General features: G+C 41.7%; 3 protein-coding genes across 4 annotated transcripts; 1 reads left to right on the top strand and 2 right to left on the bottom strand.

Annotated features, from left to right (window-relative positions):
- Nucleotides 1-4: 4 nt before the first annotated feature.
- BDBG_00592 (UDP-N-acetylglucosamine-dolichyl-phosphate N-acetylglucosaminephosphotransferase) lies at nt 5-1,851 on the bottom strand. Its single transcript, XM_002629300.2, has 3 exons — nt 1,469-1,851; nt 1,211-1,391; nt 5-1,140 (listed from the first exon to the last, which is right to left on the bottom strand). The coding sequence occupies exons 1-3, from the start codon at nt 1,699-1,701 to the stop codon at nt 178-180; spliced, it is 1,377 nt and encodes a 458-aa protein (XP_002629346.1). The 5' UTR covers nt 1,702-1,851; the 3' UTR covers nt 5-177.
- On the top strand, nt 1,550-4,303 carry BDBG_00591 (nuclear pore protein Seh1). The gene is made up of 4 exons (XM_031719956.1): nt 1,550-2,266; nt 2,459-3,302; nt 3,408-3,510; nt 3,576-4,303. The coding sequence occupies exons 1-4, from the start codon at nt 1,976-1,978 to the stop codon at nt 3,577-3,579; spliced, it is 1,242 nt and encodes a 413-aa protein (XP_031575902.1). The 5' UTR covers nt 1,550-1,975; the 3' UTR covers nt 3,580-4,303.
- An 836-nt stretch (nt 4,304-5,139) lies between these two features.
- BDBG_00590 lies at nt 5,140-11,453 on the bottom strand. 2 transcript variants are annotated; one of them, XM_031719955.1, is made up of 5 exons: nt 10,321-10,600; nt 7,284-10,230; nt 7,107-7,227; nt 6,029-7,048; nt 5,140-5,942 (listed from the first exon to the last, which is right to left on the bottom strand). In XM_031719955.1, the coding sequence occupies exons 2-5, from the start codon at nt 8,160-8,162 to the stop codon at nt 5,767-5,769; spliced, it is 2,196 nt and encodes a 731-aa protein (XP_031575901.1). In that variant the 5' UTR covers nt 8,163-10,230; nt 10,321-10,600; the 3' UTR covers nt 5,140-5,766. The 2 variants fall into 2 exon arrangements, with proteins under 2 accessions (XP_031575901.1, XP_031575900.1); XM_031719954.1 differs by having other exon boundaries at nt 7,284-11,453.
- Between the last annotated feature and the right edge of the window lie 7,700 nt (nt 11,454-19,153).

Below are 19,153 nucleotides of genomic sequence, written 5' to 3'. Positions count from 1 at the left end.
CGGAGAAATGCCAAGACCTTCGGTCCCTTATCGGAACGCGGAGCCGCAGCGATGACGGCTACACCAACAGGAGGAGTCAATAAATAAGACGAACTACCAGGATATAACAATAATTATTCGACTGTCTAAAACTACTCTATCATATATGTACATGCAATCCCTTCCAGTTAATACAAATCACCGATTGTCTTCCGAAAATACCCATAGCGCAAGCTTGTGCCTGACCAGCAAGCCGGCAACTCCGCAGACAACCTGGACCATTACAATATGTGTGGCAAGCTTGTCTTCTCTCAACGGGCCGAACCATACCAGCCACAGATTTAAAATCGTCAGATTGGTAGACTCGATGATTTCTCTGGCCTCGTTCTTCCGTATTCGCACGAGTCGGAGCTGGTGGAGTAGCTCGAGAGCGGTTGAAACGACAAACATGGGGGGACGCGGCCATTCCGTTACTGAAGGCTCAAGTAATCCCGTGCGCGCGTTGAAACGTGGCAGTCGGTGTCTCGGGCAAGGAATAAGATGGAACAATTGAGGAGTAGAGTAGAGGAAATTAAATATTTGCGGGACGAACAGCAGCAAAAGCGTCTTGCTGAAATGGCCAAGAATGGCCACAACCGCGAATACCATTCCGGCAAAATAGCAGTAGGAATCGCCTACGAAGACTTTGGCCGGATACCAATTATGCAGCCAGAGCGCAAAGGAGACCGCGATAAATGGCAATAGAAGATATATCGAGAAAAGGTGGGAGTCCATGGCTGGATGAGGATAAGGCGTGAAGGGTGTAAGGTACAATGCGTCATTTATAAGTAGCAAGATCGCAATGACTAGAGACTGAGATACCTCAATCCCGTTGATCCCAGCAAGCATGTTGATGCTGTTAGGGCAGAATATGGCAACAGCGGCCATATACACATAATATAACCAACCCAGGTCTATGAATGGGCCGAGATATGGCCGCAATGGAACCGGAACAACCACGAGCGTGACTCCAAAATCAACGAAGTATACTATAAGCATTGGAATTGAAGCGAGCGCAGGGATAAGCACTTTGTGTCTCCATCGGATATCAAGCATGTCGTCCCCGATACCGAGAATCAGGATTGCCTGGAGCGATAAAAGGCCAGAGAGGTAGGACGCAAGCTACACACTCATATAAACATTAGCAAAGATCACAGCGCCACTTTAGGGGACATCCAGATTGTTCTCCTACCTTACTATGAGGGAATCGATGAAGAAAACGTCCCGTTTCGACATGTTGCGCCTCTAACACTACATCTCGATTCCCACCCCCTGAAGTCGCAGCTACAATATCTTTGTAAAATGGGAATGGTATGAAAACTATCAGTAGTAGTATATAAACAACCGCGCAAACAGCTCCCATCGCTTCCGGTCTGTCAAATAAGTAATTGTCAGTGATATTAGCTAGTTTAACACTGGGGACTCCGCCTCCTTCTGATGCAGTCCATACATCTCACTGTGTCGCAACTTCGCCATGTCCCTCCCTTTCAATCCTGCTTTGACAAAAACTTCCCCCAGCCATCGTATTAGACTAAAAGTGGCTGCGAAAGCTATGCCGCTGAGAGCAAGAGACGCGATCAAGGGTTCACCGTCACCCTGGAATGTATTGGTTATGACCCCCAGACAGGCGACAACCAGTGCCAGTAAGCTCCAGGTCTCATTGCGGGTGAGGGTACCCTTCATCTTAAAAAGAAACAGCTAACACGCTCCACGAAATCATGAATAAATCCAAACCGCGCCGGACCGCGGGGAATCCCAAACGCATAATTGAGTTGTAACAAGTAAACAAACCATAACCTTCTGCCACCTGTCATCACGGTGGCCACTTCGTGTGTGGATTCGGTAGAGATGCTTGGACATATTATGCCGCCTGTCACCGCCTTACTAGTGGAATATTTCCACAACAAGGTTATCGTAAGCTTTCCATTCACGTGATATCCAAACGTCATTTATATAGATGGGCGGATGCAGCCGCTGGTCGGCTGAAGATATAGGACGCAGTAACCCGGAGGGACAAGAGGGACAAGAGGGACAATTGCCCACTGCGACTGTGAATATCTGCGATATGACTGCTTTTACTGACTTTGATGCTGGCCACCGCGATCTGGTAACAGTCACGAAGTTCAACTTCTACGGCAACCGCATCCTAACCGCGTCTTCCGATCATCGGATCAAGATCTGGGATCAAAAGGATGAAGGCTGGGAGCTTATAGATACATGGCGCGCCCATGATGCGGAGATTCGCGACGTAAGTTTTGGATTTCTCGTCTGAAAGAAAAGGGAAAAGGAAAGGAAAGCAAGAAAATTTTATTATTTCCTTCCTTCACGGGGGAATGTTAACATGCATCGCAATTTAATGTGTATACATATATATGCACTCAAGCAAAAACTTCTTCGGCTAACTTTCCGCGCATTTTTTCTTTGTTTTCCGTGTTTACAGGCAGCATGGAATGGGCCTTTTACGGGCCAGCATATCGGGAGTGTAGGGGAGGATATGAGGTTCAAGATCTGGCAGGAGGACGTTACCCAGCCTCCAAATTCCGGACGCCGTTTTCGGAATATCTTTCGCCTTACGTCCCCCGTTCGCGCTCCTTATGTCTCGCTCGACTTCCGTAATATTGCCCTCGATTCTTACCTCGCCCTGATCACACGCGATGGACTTCTCACCGTTCTCGAGCCTGTCAGCCCTGATAGTTTGGCAGAATGGCAACAGGTCGATCAGTTCAGGGTCTGCACAGAACCGTCCCGCGGTGAGGAAACCAGCTTCAAAGTACAATTCTACCATGACCCCATGGATATCACGCAAATTATTTTGCCCGGCTGGGATAGCAAGTGCCTGTCCCTCGTCGTCGCGGCCATGGATACCGTGAAAATCTATCGGACAGATGCGAACCGGCGATTTTATCATGCCATAGAGCTTGGAGGGCATGGCGGCTTGGTGCGCGATATATCATGGGCTAACGGTTCCGTGCGCGGTTGCGACTTGATTGCTAGCGGGTCGAAAGACGGCGTGGTGAAAGTATTTGAAGTCTACACGGCCGTGACCAATTCTACAAATAACCCAGCGAACGGTAATAGCCGGCAGGCAGTTGTTTCGTCTCATTCATCTACTAGTCGTGCATCTACTCCGTCAGGTATTGGTACGGCTCTTGCCAACCGCTCACCTGCTCCGCTGATGAATCGACAAGGAGGTGGAGACGCACTTTTTACCCACACATACAAAGAAGTCGCATCCATTAATAGCAAGCATTTGGACGTGTGGCAGGTGGAATTTTCCCAGGCAGGTGAGTGGTATCACCCGTTCCTGTGGTCTGTAAAAAGCCCTACTAGAGTCATGGTCGTACTTTGACCATGTGAAGTGTTCTTCCAACTTCTAACTGATCCAACAGGAGATTGCCTCCTCTCGTCCGGTGATGACGGCGCGGTTCGATTCTGGAAACGGTCCATATCTGGGAAATGGCTAGAGTTTGCAGAAATGAATATGACTGATGAGTACGTTTCCAATATATATATTATTATAAGAATTCGCAAAGCTCATCCTCTGATATTTTATCCAGATGAGGCCCTTGTACCGCAGGGCGTTGAACCTATCAGACAGTAGCCAATCAAACCTGTTCGCCTTACTTTTATCTTTCCCAGGCTTTGGTTATATCTCCTCACATCCAGATTGAGGTTTCCGCTTCACCTTCGTTTTCGCTTTGATTTTCGTTGGGAGTACGAGATCTCTTGGGCATCTGCATCGGCAGCTATTTTACCTTTCTTTCCTTTTTTTTCTCCATAAGATACCCCGTCATATATTCTCTTGTTTTCGTGTCTTGGCTCTCATGCATCATTATGTGCTTTTAAATATAGATATATAATAGAGGGGGAGACAATTCAGCGTCAATCTCACAATAATATATTTTTTCTTTATTCCAGGTGACGGAATGATGAAATTACGGCTAAGGAGTCCACTGACAACATGGGCATTGAGCCGCAGCCTGTTTTTCATCAGGTTTTGATCTCATAGAACATCTCACAACGTTCTTCGCACAACGGTTAAAACAGCGCGACAAAAAAACTAACGCTAGAGGCTACCTAGGTACTTTCGGCCAATATTCATACAATCGATACGGTAATTATCGGCAATTTGCAGTTATCAAGTCATATCTGTAAAGTCTCCGTTGTTAAACAGGTAGATATGTCAGGGCAGCAGGTGACTCCAAGTCGACCATATGCTATGAACACACAAAGTGAGCATAACGGTCGCGAAGCCAAAAAATGCCCGTGGTTCACTCGAGTACGCCAATATGACCTAGCCATCCTATCGAGGGTTCTCTGAAAGAAGAAAACCAGAAACTGGAGGTTGATTATGCGTTCAGAGGTATTGTTATAAAAGTGTGATGAGGAAGCAAAAAAAGAAAAAAGACCAGCTTGTCGTCAAAATGGGCGAGTTTCGCTAGGTTGAATTTGGAATTCACGTGATATCCGGAAATACTTTCGGGCCGGCGAATCAAGCTAGGCAAAGTGTTTAAAACCTCTTCCTCTTCGGTTCTGCTTCTGTTCAACAATTTTTTATTTTTATTTTCTTTATCCTTGACTTTCTGAGTATTGTATTCCCTGCCTCATGGAGGCCAGTAATGATTCTGATGACGATTCTCAGGTTTAATGATATTGCCTGACTATTTTATGCATTTTCAAATACCCATCTCATTCCATTCCATTCCATTCTCCTCCCGCAGCTGGTTGCTCAATTTTTGTTCATTTTCGTTCCTTATTCATTCCCCTTCCACAGCAATTCTCAATACGATTACGGCGCTAACTCCCGGGGGAAAATGACACGGGGTTGATTAAATGCCATCCTAAGAAATGGAGCAGCTCGCCAGGAAATGTTGAGGGATGAAAAAAAGAAAAAAAAAGAAAAAAAAGTAAAAAAAGTAAACAAACAAAATATCCCCACCCATCACACTCAAAAACCACAGCATTGCCAGCATCATGTTGCCTCTCAATGGCCATCGCATGCATACTTCGTTTTTTAATAAATCACGTGGAAGATCAAGCCTATAACAGTTTTTTAGCAGAGACTGTCGTCTACTCCACCCTTCCGCTCCAGTACTCATGGGGCGGCGAGGACTATCTAATATGATGGACATTTCTTTTTACATATGACATGTACTATGCGTACGTCAGGCAGCGTGCTGTCTTATTATTTCGATTAGATGTGGTGTTTCAGAATATCTACCCTTTCCTCAAGAATATAGTATTCTGTCTATATTTGTTTATGATGAATACTATGTAATTCCTTTGAAGTGCAGGACGCTATACGCTAGACGCTTTGAACAGCAGACGGCTCTTCTCCCCCTCAAACATAACTATCTATCCAATAACAAAAATGCTCAATTATACATTATGAGGCTATCTATAAAGCAAGAAATCTGACGGGTAAATTATTCAGACAATCTGTGTAAAGTCAAGATGTCCAAAACAAACAGGGGGCGAGAAAGCACTCATTACATCACGACTTACGAAAGGCGGACAGCAACGATCCAAGCCACCTTTAAAAACAACATTTGGAGAACGGCAAGATAGGACAGGAATCCCTCTTCCTAATACTGTCTACAGAGTACTCATCCAGTTGGAAACTGCAAATACATCGCCGTAGGGAAAGGGAAACGGGATGTGCCAGGCGTTCAGGCTGAATGCACCTAGAATCGGAGGTTACAGTAATTTTCTTTTGGAATCAGTTGGGTTGTGAATTCCCAAGTTCCCTTAATTCCGACTCTTGCGTTTGCGGGAGTTTTCGGGCAACAAAGGACCCCATAGGCCATAAAATAACCTATCACTGTTGAATTGAGCAATATCCCCCGGTACACTATTTCCAAGTGCAAGGTCCTGGATATGCTCCATACTTTCAAACTCCAGGTCGTCCATATTACTTGTATTCTCTAAGGAGGTGCCATTAGTTCTAGCTAGAATGGAGAGGTGGAAGGAGAGGAAAAAAACAAAGCCAAGATTGTTCATATGAACTCACCCTTTAATGCACGAATTTCCTTCGAGAGGCTATCCACTAATTTTTGAGTTTTTACGTCTAGACCTCTATATCGTTGTTCTTCCCTGATGCGTTCGATTTTGCATCGCCGGTGGAAAAGGCACCTTAGTTTAGAAAATAGAGATTCCAGTTCGGAGATTTCATGCTTTACTTGCGCAAACACCACGGCCCCATCAGTGCCCCGTGTCGTGCGACAAAGGTCCACTAATGAAAGTTGCGTAGAACTCATTGCGGTGGCGAGAAGAGTAACGATGCAGCCTACATGACCTTCTGGTATGCCTTTTTGGCCCAGCAGCTTATCAAGCCCAAGAAGTGCATGATATATGTGGAACTCCTCGATTTTATAAACCGCAAGCTTAAACGCTTTGTTCACTAAGTGTGGTATTGTCCGCATTCGAGATAGTTCATCAGGATGCATTTGAAAGATCTCCTGGAGACTGTCGAAGCTCTCGGGGGCAATCTTTAAGCATGTAGAAAGTACAGTCGCAAGGATAGCCGCTTTCAAAGCGTGGCGCAGAGTAGCGTTAGGATCGACTCTAGATTCTCGATCCTCCGCAGAGAGCCCTAGCGAGGCCCGTGGAGCGAAGTCGTCGGCTCCGCACTCAACAAAGTAACGGCAAATCGCGAGCAATACCTGACAGCTCGCACGACTGTGAATCTTGTTCTTCTGAGTTGCAAAAATCCAGGAACCTAAATCTGGCCTTTGGACCATATTATGCACCCAAGATCTGATGTTGTTATAGAAATCGTTCAACTTACCCCCTGGACGAATCGGGAGGACTTCTTCAGAAGCGACGGTTGAGCTTCCATTGTCGGTTTTTATTGTTCGTGTCCTTACGAGCACTTCTCGCTGTGCGTCAATCCTCCATCCACGGGTCTGAATAGGCTCGCCAAACCCAACACTAATCAGGAGAGTAAATCTTCCAGGGAATGGATTATTTTGAAAGTGAGTTATATGCTCAGGATGCCAACTATGGGGCAATATCTGACCACTCAGGGTGTCTAATCAATATTAAACCGGTGCTCTTATCGCATTCAGTTCGAGGGGGGTTTGACATACCTGGAAAAAGTGCGCCACTAAATTCTTCCAGCCCATTTCTAAAACATGGGACTATATAGCGATAAGGTCCTTTGCGTCCCTTTATGTCTTCGCAATTACGACAAGGGGTCCCGCCGGCACACTACGGCAGAAATTAGTCTTAAGGGGCAGATGCTTCGAGTACCATGGATCAAATACCTTTTCATGTTTGAACCGACATTGCCAGCAACTTTTCTGCTTCGAGTCACCCTGTATATCACCCGTGCGCTCATTCGGATTGGCAGTTTGCAGGTTTGTCCTTCCGTCCATCGGTTCACACGAAACAGGCAACACATCCAAACCTTGCTGCCCATTGTTGGGTATCTGAGTGTCCTGTTGCTCAACCAAACCAGAAGCAACATGAGAATCGTATCTCACGAGAGCGTCGTTCGTGGCTCCACAATGCTCTAGTAAATCGCAGACATCACGACAGGTAGAGGAAATCCTACTATATTGGTGCGACGGCACCAAATTCGACTTGTCCGGTAGATAACCGGGCTCCGTTAGAAACCTTGCAGATTGGTCTTGATGTGAGTAGCTAACCTCTAACTCTCTTATACCGCCGTCTGAGGCCACAAAACCACCTGTAAACTCTGAGGCTCCCGGGTTGATGGTATCAAGGTTCTCTGCGGAAGTATACATGGACAGCATGGCGTCAAAATCGTAGCTCCATTGGTCCCAAGGTTCAGCTGTTCGCGACTCAGCACATTGTGCTGTTCCGGTAGTGGCACCAGACCCAAAATTTGGAGCAGCTGGAGAAGGTTTCAAAGTGACTTCCCAATGTTCCTCTAGTCGTCGGAGTTGTGTACCCTGTACCTCCCCTAACCCAGACGAAATGGGGGGGTTGGAGTCACGTTGCGCATAGGTGAGGAATTCCGAGTCATAGCTCTCGCTTTCAGTGGGTTGGACGCCTCGTAAATCGTGGGATAGATCCGATGGAAGAACCGGTTCCTGGATCCCCCGCTCAACCAAATCATACTGGTTTTGGGAAACATCGGCATCGGGATAATTTAAACTCAAATGATGGTTGAGTGCCATGTTAGGGGTGCCAGCGCAGTGTTCCTGGCTTGGGTAGGCGATTCTGTGGAGCAAATGATGAGTTCTAAGATTTCATACCAGGTCAAAGTGTATCAATACCGCAAAGTAGTGTTGGGAAATCGAGATCAGCTCAATCGGTACTGAGTAAACTGAGTAAAATACGCAGAGATGCAATAGCAAAGACCAGAAGCGAAAAGGAGCACAGAAAAAAGGTGGAGGAAACAAGGGACGAGGGACAGGGAGATCTGAGAATAGGGAAAAAGGCCGCAGTCAAGAAAGTCTCCTTCCTCAAGTCGCAAATGGAAGCATTTTCATAAGATGGAAAGTCAGTTCAGTCGTCAACTCATCGAGTAAGGCGAGAAAACCGACTCTGCTCATCAACAGAAGGCATCCTAGCAGTATTCCGGAAAAACTGTCAGCGGCCAGGCAGGTATAGAGTGACGATTTGAACCCCAGGGGAGGAGGGCGCGAACAAGTCAATCCACCCCATTGATAGGGCGTACGTGCACAAAACGGGCCCGCCAAACCTATCAAAAGTTATTCCGGCGTGAGGCTTCAATCGATGTGGAGCATTTTGCTGGCAAGGCAAAAGCTACTGTGGAGACGTTCAGCATACTATGTAGGTCGTAAATCCTCTGTGGCATTTCCTCCAAGATTAGCATTTGGCGCAAAGGATTGGCGCTCCATGAGCCTCCGTGTGAGGCTTGACTTCGACGCTTCAAATGGCAGCCCTATTTCCTGCTCATCCATTTTGTCCGAAGGCAAACCCATTTGATTTTTGCGGAGTGTTTTCACATCTGGCAACCAGCTGTCGTTCTGTCATCCGCCCACGTACTCTTTCCCGGTTTTTCAGCACCCCGCTCATTATTTAGCAGTTGATGGGGATAGCCATTCTTTGTTAATAGTAGTTGTGTTTTGCTGGGTTCCTCAATAATATTATGTCAGGTGAGGGTGAGGCCCCAGGCTAGCAAGCAACTGGCGGTCATGCCCTACCGTTTAACCAGGAAATTCTCAAGTAGAAATAAGCCTCACCAAGAAACAAACGGGGTTGAAGTCCGGATGAATTGGGCGTTTGGCGTGAATATAATCCTTTTCCCTCACTGCCTGACCAAATATATGTGAAGCGGAAACAGGGCGGCGCTCGACGCTTCAGGCCCGGTTACATCGTATCGCTTCAGACTCTAACCTCCCCCCAGGCCCAGGTGGTTGGAAATTTCCCAGCAGGGGACTAGCGGCTTTTCTGTTGGCAGTATTGAGCAGTTGCTGGTCCATTAACCTAGTTAATTAAGCATCCTCGAACAGTTCTGCTTCGAAACACTGCGCATGTCCTCCGATCCGTCCATGAAAACTGTGCCACGCCATCGAGCGAGGTGAATTCTACTCAAATCCTGTTTGTATTGTGCATACAATTTCTGCACGTCAGCCACGACTAAATGTTGCCAATAATGTCATATCAGTACCTCAAGCCACCCATGGCACTAGAGCCAGAGCCTGATGCAAGGCGAGGAGGCCCTGGCAAGGCACCCTTAGAGACAACAACGTTGCTCGCACCCGGCCAAGCCTCCCTCCACGTCCTCAAGTTTCCAGGAAACGCCGAGGTCGGAGCTTGACTTTTCACAGATACCTGAGCTCGCCTCAAGGGCTGCATCGATCAACCTGCTCTGGATTTACTGCAACCCCCAAAAGATTGCTGCTCCCGATTCAGCATGTTGAGCAGCCAGAGAAACTCAGTCCCTCACAGCTTGTTTGGGTCCTGCCTACATGGATTCGGCCTCGTCGGTATCGAAACCGGTAGCAGCCCGGCTGGGCAGGAGATCGTGAGCCTAGAAGGACACTCCCACAGCACTTTGAATTGCAATGTTTTAACTCACCATTCACATCTCTGAAGCCCCTGCCAGGAGGTTTGGAGATATGAAGTTGGCGTAAGCTTTTGGATGGGGCCGCGCTTAGCTGAAGCTCCACAAACGGTAGCGTACAGGCCATAGGCCTCGAGCCAATCCCCACTGCCCAGGGGACTCGTTGTGATTCCTCCATAGTGATAGGACATCACTTTGCCCACGAACTTCTTCTGCCTTAGGGCAATGACGTTAATATGAGCTCTGAGCTTCGATACTGCGAGGGGGGAAGAAGACGCGATTTGGGGTGCCTGGATGCTCACATCGCGGTAAAATATTCGGCTGACAGGTGTACGATGAAAAACAACTAGACCTGATACACAGTCCTAATAAGTGTTGCTCGTTTGGATAGCAGCGCAATGAGAATGTTTGGGAGGAGGACTCTGGTTCGAGAAAAGCCATTCGTGGGGTATCAATAGGCTTGGGCCGAAATGTGGAGCCCAAAGGTCATAGGAGGATGTAGGTGCTTACTTACATACCTATAGGTATATGCAGCGATATAGGGGCGGAGAGTGAAGGGGCGTGTTGCTAGAGAGATATACTGAGTTTTGAATCTTCCTCAGACTATATCAACCTTGGGCAGTTTACAGGCATTACTTTGATGCCGATGAGGTAGTTTGTAGACGTGTTCAGTAACAATAATAATATTTTCTTATCTCTAATACTCAGCAATGACCTGGTGGAAGGATATCCCCGTTGATAATAGGGGTGATATATATATAATAAGGGTGAATGTTGATAATCACTTCCCACACATCACAAAAATAGAACTTCTCTTCATCTCGACTGTCTTTCCTTCAAAATTGACACATTTTTTTATCTGAAACCGGAATATTTCCATAAGCCCTAGCTAGTTTAGGGGAGGTTACCAAAGTAGGGACAGGGAGAAGAGGCTGTTCAAGATATTAAACCAGTACATTAAAAGGCACCCATCTTCATCAGCACACTTCGCCTCAAGGTGATGAACTTAGTGAAAAACAGAAGAACCTGAAAATTAAGTGGTAGTGGAATTGAACATTGCGGTTCTTTCTACAACCGTATAAGTTACGCTTTGTCTCGCTCAAGCAATAGTCTCCATAGATAATAATAACTATATCTTGAATAAACTTTTCAATATCTCATCATTTCGCACATAGATCTCTTCCTAATCCCCCTCCGGCCCCCAAATGAGTTCACCACAACAGCTCTCACCTCCCTTTCTGCTTCCAGCGGGATGCTCACCAGCCAGGACAATGATGTATTCCGCGGGACTGGTCTTGTTCGAGGCCACTTCGAGCGACAATTCTCGCAGTAATCATCGGGAAAAGACCAGATTTAAATCGGGAATAATGAGTATGCTTCCACCTGAAATAGAACCGTTCGCTCAAGCTGATTGATGGTAGGTCCCGAGGCTACAGCTAACTAAGAGGATCTAAAGCTGCGACTGGCCTGTCTGGCCGACTCGCTTGTAGACTAAAAGTTAAGTTACTTAGTAGTTACTCCGTACTTGAGTATCTTTTGTGCCGGTTAGCGGGGCGCCCAGCCCACCGCGCGCCTGAGGCCCGATGCAGCAGCACTGTTGCTGTTTCAGGGATGACTGCTCTCTCACCACTTTTGCACCTTCTCATGCTGCTTCAACAGATGCTGTGATCTATAAAAACCTGTCTCATGCCCCCTCACAATGATCACACACTCTCTTCTTCCTTCCTTCTTCATTTCTCTTTCTCACTCATCCTTGCCCTGGGCTCTGGCTCTGGCGCTCACTCTCGCATGCACTGCCTCCTTCTTCATTTCCCCCCCTGCCAGGGATGGTGCTGTCTTATTCAGCCCTCATCTGTCTTGGATCCTGCGCCTGCGGAGTCGTCGAGCTGCTGTTCTGATATCACCTGGTTGGCCTCTGAGCCCTCCACATTGCCTCTTCATGATGCTACCCTGCTTGACTCTGGGATTGAGGCTGCTGGGGCGTCCGCACCCCCTGTTTTTCTGCAAGTGTGCCTTTCACTGTGCTGTGTGATCAGTGATTCCCAGCAGCAGAAATTTCTACTCCCTGGTTGATTTATTCTTCTATTTTCAATTTTCATTTTCATCTTCCAAGTTTTTTCTATTTTAACTTGTTGGAAGGTCTTCTTTTCAAGACTCAGCTTGTCTTGAAACCCCTTCCATTGATGGGATTGCGTGTGAAGATGGAGGAGGCGGCAGCTGATTGAGCATGTTGGGATGGCCGGTGGGCTGGTGTCCGGGGACCGGGGCTCAGAGTGCTTGCTGGGCCTGAGTGATGTGGGTTGCATCACTCTTTGAGTCACCAAGGCTAACTATCATTGTCACAATTTCTTTTCATGAGTTAATAGTAAAAATGCTGCATTTCATTTGCACTGATGTGCATCTGCAGGTCAGATGAGGACCAAGACAGGCAGAACAGTGTCAGAATAGTATGCTCTGAACATGTGAAGACTGTAAGTAATGAATGATCAAATGTGATTGAAGCAGGTCACTGGTTATCAGGCTTCAGGTGGCTTTTTGACCAGCATGAGACATATCAGCAGTCTCAGAAGAGGGGTTCAGAGATCAGAGGAATTCATCTCTTCACTCTGTTCACTTAATCTTCAATGAGAGATGTGAGACTGTGCAGCAATGAAGTCTCTGTGCTGAGAGAAGCTATAAGAGATGACTGAGCCTTCTACAGAATCTTCAAGATACTGGCACTTTGCAATCTGTTTTTCTCATCTCATGCACACTCTTCTCTCTGACTCAATTCCTGCTTTCCTTCCTGCTCCTCTGATCACTCCTGACTCAAAATCTCTTAAAATCTTCCCTCTCCAATCCTCAATCCTCTATCCAGATGGCTCTCGCGTTTTTTCATGTGAACAACTTCAAGCTGTGGGCGCCGCGGCGTCCGCGGCACCTCAAGCCATTCTCACTGTGCAAATGCCCTCATTCTCGCACTCTAGAGGCCAGAAGCCCCCTTCTCTCTCTCCCTCCCTCAGCCCCACGTTGTGATGCCTCTGCCAGCGCTCTGCTACCTCACAAGCATGGCCTTCCTCTGAAGCCGCTGGCTGAAGTCTGTGTGCTCATCAGCAGTGATGTTCAGCTGTGTTTACTGTTGAGCTTTCTCTCTTAATCAAGAAAGATATCTATATCATCACTCAGTTCAAAGAATTCTCAGTATAATATATCATCTCTTCATGAACCTGTACATCATATCTTAAATTTACATTCAACTTCATCTTATGATGTCTGAGATAATATCTCTGATACACTGATTGAGCTGTCTTCCCTTGAGAGAGATATCACAGAGGCTGATCTATCATCACTCAGTGTAATCAGCTCAGATAATAGCTTGAAAGATTTCTTCAGACTTTCAGATTTTCAGAACAACATTCTCATTGACTCAGTGATTCTTACTGATAATATGTTCTGAGACACTAGTAATCTTTACTAATCTACCTGATAAAGTAATAATCTTACAAGCTCAAAGATTACTTATTCATATTCTGAACCTTCTGTAAGAAATCCCGCTCCTCGCGAATTCTTTACCTCTATTCCTATCTCTCATGTAATTAATAGGGTTAGCGGCCCTTGACTACACACAACTATATAGACTGAAGTTCGCGAATACTATTCATAACTAGACTGGCCGCCGGGACCATGAATTTCATGTTTGATTTCATTTGATCTGGTCTCATACATTTCTTGGCATGAATCCCGCTGGGACTAGTCATTAAAAAAACATGCAAAGTAACTATATATCAGATCTTAAAATGAAATCATGACTTGAAAAAAATAAGAAAGTAATCTTATTTAATCTCATTTAGTCTTATTCTTGATATAAAGTTACTATTTTTAGACATTTTAAGGTTTTTTTTAGACTATTTTTAATTTTTTAAAAAGTAACACTTTTTAATAACACTTAAATGAGATTTAAAGTCATTTAAAGCAATAAAAATAATTTAAATTAAGAAGTGAAAATCATGATCTTATTTGAAAAATGTGATAAGAGTAGACAGTAAGTCTTACTGAGACAGTATAAAACTACTATTTAATGTTAAAACTGTGTAATGAGATCAGTTAAATTAATAATAAAACTATTAAAAAATCTAGTTCTGATCTCAGACACAGTTACACAGTCAGTCTATTTATAACTCAGCTTGAATACTATTATACATTTAATCTCTATATTTTATCTTTCTACTGTGAATACTTCTAGTAGTTAACAGTATATATTATGTCAAGCTGTAAACATCTAAATAATCATCTGTGAGCTCTTATTCTTACATTTCAAGCTCAGTTAGTCAGCAACTGTCTATTATAACTGAAAGAACTAGAAACTCATATACTTTAATTTCTGTAAACTCTACTATAGACACTTAGAAGCAGTTATCTGAATTATGAATAATCTCTGTAAAAGAAGTCTCAGAGAACTTATTAATTACTTACAGAATATTATTCTCTATATCTGTGATAGAGAAATTCTTCAAACTCATAAATAAATTAATCTCAGTGAAGAACATTCTTGAGCATCTTCTATAAAATCAAGTTATTTTTCTATAAGAAATGCTTACTGTCTGTAAACATTCTTGAACTGAGTCTCTAGACATGATCTTCAGAGATACTTATGAACTGAAAAGAAACTTTCTTAAGTTATAATTACTTAAGATCACTTACTGAATCACAATCTATAAAAGCTTTTACAACTTTATATTTAAAATTAACTCACAAGCTCAGCTGTGTAATATGAAAGATAAAGAAGCTATTATTTATATAATAACAGATCTCTACTATACTGAAGTCAAGAACTGACTGAATTATCTAGAGAATAATTATAAGAGATTTTACTAATCTGTTCTTAAGATTTATCTAGAGAATAAGTTAAGAAACTTTATAAGCTGAATAGAGAATATCTGAGCTATAATCATCAATATTAGAAAAAAAGATAAGAAATCTGATAAAGACTACTCACAGCACTTTATGAAATTATGATATGAATTAAGATCTGTGAAAACAGAGCTCTGAAATAAGACTTGAATAATAATATTTATAAAGAGACTGAATAAAGATATGTAGAATAAGCTTATTGAGTAAGACTCTAAACTCTTAACTCTGAAGAAACTGATAACTCTTATTTATTACTTATAAATCACTCTGAGAGTTATAAATCTGTGAAGAGTAGACTATCAACTGACTCTGCAAGAACTAGAATAACAGAGAACAGATTTATCAGAGAAAGATAATAAAATATAGAGAGATTCATATCTGACTACTGAGTAGAGAGAGAGAGCTTTATAAGCTTCTATAAATAGAGTATATAACAGAGAGATTAAGAAAAAAAGTCTCTACTTTATCTATTCTAAATCAGAATATCTTCATACAAACTGTTCAGATAAATTAAAATAGAAATTTAGAAAGTCATAGACAGAGTCAGCAACAGTCTTCTTAAGAGTTTTAAAACTGATATCTGAATCTGTTACTTCTCTGATGAAAATGCTTACTTACAGAGAGAGATTACATCACAGTACTACTGTCTTATAAGTATGAAAAGTATTAGTAGACTCAGAATCTCAGATCACTATAGTATCTCTAAAGCTCACAGAGTGAATGAGCTGAGTAATGAAAACTGAGAATCTGCTCTTATAATAAGTAGAATGTAAGAACTCAGACCTGACAACTGAGAGACTTATAAAAGTTATCTTTGAATTACAAGATCTCTTCAGAATCTGAAGAAGATTTATAAAAACTGTGATTATTACAGATATTACAGATAATATGTACTTAAGACTTATATAACTTTAAAGATATAATCTGCATATAGCTGTCTATGAGTCAGATTTATACTTTCAATCAGTGTCAATAGACTTACTTATAAAGATAGAATCAGTTAATGCTGTAAAGTTAATTAGAGAAGACAAGCTTATCTATATAATAACTTTATAAATATCTGAGAACTTCATGATTATGAAAACTGAGCTTTAAATATCAGAGAAATACTGAGATCTCACAGAGATATTCAGCTCAGTAAAGACAGCTGAGCTTTCTTCTTACTATAAGAAGAATCTAGTAATAGATTTAATAGAAGAATAGAAACTCTTCTGAGAATCAATCTATAAACTCTCTGTAAGAGGTCTACGCTGAATAGATCAGTATAATATTGATAGATCTTATATAACAAAGAGAAAAATGTTAGAGAAGGAAAGAAAGAGAAAGTGTAGAAATCAGCAATCAAAGCGGATATTTATACATGTATGTGATGATGTATGCAGTGAAGCTTTGAGATGGAAGAATCTATACATGTTCATGACAGCCGAGAATCGGCGATTAAGAATGACTGAGAATCAGAGTGTATATATTCAGAAGTGAAGTGAAAGAATCTATAGAGTGAAGTGAAAGAATCTATGAAGTGTAACAGAATAGTCTATATAATTGATCAGGCACAGCTTATTACATTAGCTCTCTTCTTTCAGAAGCAGTTCTCATCAGTCAAGAGCTGCTGTTTTAGATAACATGAAACTCAGAGTTCAGATCAGTTGATTATAGCTGACTCATTTCATAAGATATTATTAGCTGCAGTCATGAGATCTCTCATTGAGAATATTCTCAATCTCTCACTCAAGCTCATTATCTTCTTCTATAATGTCTGATGACTGTCAGTCAGAAGTCAGTTGAGAGAAGAACAGATCAGTGACAGCATAGTGAAGCAAGCTTGTATGAAATACATCATGAATCTCTGATGATGTGTTAAGATAATAGTTATAACTATCTAGAACTTCTATCACTTTATACCTGATGTGATGATAATCTAGTGTATGAGATGAACATGTGATTCATATATTCTTAAGATTCAATTATATCAGATCTTCTATCTTATATTATTCAGCAGAATCTCAGTGAACATTGATTTGATTCTCTTAATCTTGTTTTACAGTTGTCATGAAGATCTCTGCTCAATTACAGACATTTCAGAGCATTATTACTATATTATCAGTGATCTGAATTGAACTGTGAGAATCTGATGTGAACTGTATGATCTCTAGAAGATTCAATACCTTCATGTAATAACTGTGTGTAAGAAAGAACAGACTTATACCTGTTAAAACAGTATCTCATCTATTGATAGTGATCTCTGTGTGTAGCAGCAGATCATATCAATCATCTTATAAGTGATTACAGAACTTACAGAGATAGTTCTTTACAGTCAGAATTATCTATTCTGATACATTATCAGTCTTGAAGTGATAGACAGTTGACAGATAGCATATAATCTTGAGAACTTAACAGATTCTTGTTCAGAGAGTACTCATAAATTAATGACTCTGATCTGATACTATTGATCTCAGTAACTCATATATCTGATAGAATGAACTCTGTAAGAAGGCTTCAGTGACTTGTTCAGTATTCATCTTATTACAAGATTTCAATATTATATCTTTACTTAGTCAGTTAATAATGATCAGAATGTTTCTACAATTCTTACTCTTAGATAGATTAATAGTGAAGTTAATTACTATATCTCATCAGATTCTATCAGAAATATTGAGTGATTTCAGTAGATCTTTTCTACAGTTCTTTTATAAGATAATGAAAGAACAGTGATTGTAGTTTCAGACAAAACATCTGATGCTGTTTAATATCTCAGATTAATAGAACTCTTGAGAGATCATTCTATACAGTTGTTCACAGTCTGAATAATCAGTTATAGACTGGCCGCTGGGACTATGAATTTCACATTTGATCTCATTTGGTCTGGTCTCATACATTTCTTGGTGTGAATCACGCTGGGACTGGCTATTAAAAAAACATGTAAAGTGACTATATATCAGATCTTAAAATGGAACCATGACTTGAAAAAAATGAGAAAGTGGTTCCATTTGGTCTCATTTAGTTTCATTCTTGGCATAAAGTTACTATTTTTAGACATTTTAAGGTTTTTTTTAGACTATTTTTAATTTTTTAAAAAGTAACACTTTTTAGTAACACTCAAATGAGATTTAAAGTCATTTAAAGCAATAAAAATAATTTAAATTGAGAAGTGGAAATCATGGTCTCATTTGAAAAATGTGACAAGAGTAGACAGTAAGTCTCACTGAGACAGTATAAGACTACTATCTAATGTTAAAACTGTGTAATGGGATCAGTCGATTTGGTAATGAGACTATCAAAAAATCCGGTCCTGGTTCCAGACACGGTCACACGGTCAGTCTAATCAGTTATATATAAATCATGTATCTCTTGTATTATCTGAGTGCATAAGAGTTCAGAGTGAGAGACTCAGCATTATTCACAGAATTATAGAGTGTTATTATTATTGATTAAATATTCTGAGATGTCAGTTCTTACACATAATTCTGAAAGAAATCAGAGTGCTTCTTATCATACTGTTTTAATAAGTGTTTAGAGAAGTTTATCAGTTTAAGCTGCTGTATGTCATAGCTCATCTAATGTAGATTTAAGAGAAGTTGAGATATCAGTGACAGTTCTAATCAGAGAAGTATATATAGTGCTGTGAGCTGTTTCATTCTGATCAACTAGTATCTTCAGATTCAAGAGTCAGTGCTCTCAGTTCATTCAGTGAGTATCTATTACATCAGATAGTATATCTTACTCTTGTTATGAGAGAGCATCTATGATCAAGTTCTGACTGTCAGAATGATAGTGTATTGTAAAATAAAAGCAGCTTAAGAACTCAGATCATTACATCTATTATTCAGTGAGTTTACAGATAGTTATAAAGTATTTGAGATTCTTATAATCTGTGACTATCTCAAATTTGAAGATACTTCAGAGTTCAGAGTTTCATTCTTCTAAATAGTATACAATTGCAAGAAGTTTCTTATCATAGGTCTCATGATTACATTCAGCAGAACTCAGTTTCTTAAATATGAAAACATATGATTATAGAACATCTTTATTATTATATTATAATATCACTTCTTCTGTCACATAGTCAGAGAAATCAGCTTCAATAACTGTCTCATAATCAGAATCAAATATTATCAGCAGAGAGATATTAATGAATTTCTTCTTTATCTGTATAAATGCAGCTTCAGTATCTACTAATCATTGAAATACTAAGTTCTTCTTAGTGAGTTCTGTAAGTGATCTTGTAATATCTGAGAAGTTTTGTAT

This window comes from Blastomyces gilchristii (assembly GCF_000003855.2).
Source record: "Blastomyces gilchristii SLH14081 genomic scaffold supercont1.1, whole genome shotgun sequence".
Classification (NCBI taxonomy): Eukaryota; Fungi; Ascomycota; class Eurotiomycetes; order Onygenales; family Ajellomycetaceae; genus Blastomyces; species Blastomyces gilchristii.
The sequence above is the reverse complement of the archived record's forward strand: the minus strand, read 5'-3'. Positions and strand labels throughout refer to the sequence as shown.

Coding starts and splice junctions, on each gene's coding strand:
- BDBG_00592 (XM_002629300.2), bottom strand. CDS start 1,701: ATGAAGGGTACCCTCACCCGCAATGAGACCTGGAGCTTACTGGCACTG. Junction 1,392..1,468: donor AAGTTGCGACACAGTGAGAT/GTATGGACTGCA, acceptor CTTATTTGACAG/ACCGGAAGCGATGGGAGCTG. Junction 1,141..1,210: donor ATCGATTCCCTCATAGTAAG/GTAGGAGAACAA, acceptor ATGAGTGTGTAG/CTTGCGTCCTACCTCTCTGG.
- BDBG_00591 (XM_031719956.1), top strand. CDS start 1,976: ATGGGCGGATGCAGCCGCTGGTCGGCTGAAGATATAGGACGCAGTAAC. Junction 2,267..2,458: donor ATGATGCGGAGATTCGCGAC/GTAAGTTTTGGA, acceptor CCGTGTTTACAG/GCAGCATGGAATGGGCCTTT. Junction 3,303..3,407: donor GGTGGAATTTTCCCAGGCAG/GTGAGTGGTATC, acceptor CTGATCCAACAG/GAGATTGCCTCCTCTCGTCC.
- BDBG_00590 (XM_031719954.1), bottom strand. CDS start 8,162: ATGGCACTCAACCATCATTTGAGTTTAAATTATCCCGATGCCGATGTT. Junction 7,228..7,283: donor GTCGGTTCAAACATGAAAAG/GTATTTGATCCA, acceptor TTTCTGCCGTAG/TGTGCCGGCGGGACCCCTTG. Junction 5,943..6,028: donor GGAAATTCGTGCATTAAAGG/GTGAGTTCATAT, acceptor GCACCTCCTTAG/AGAATACAAGTAATATGGAC.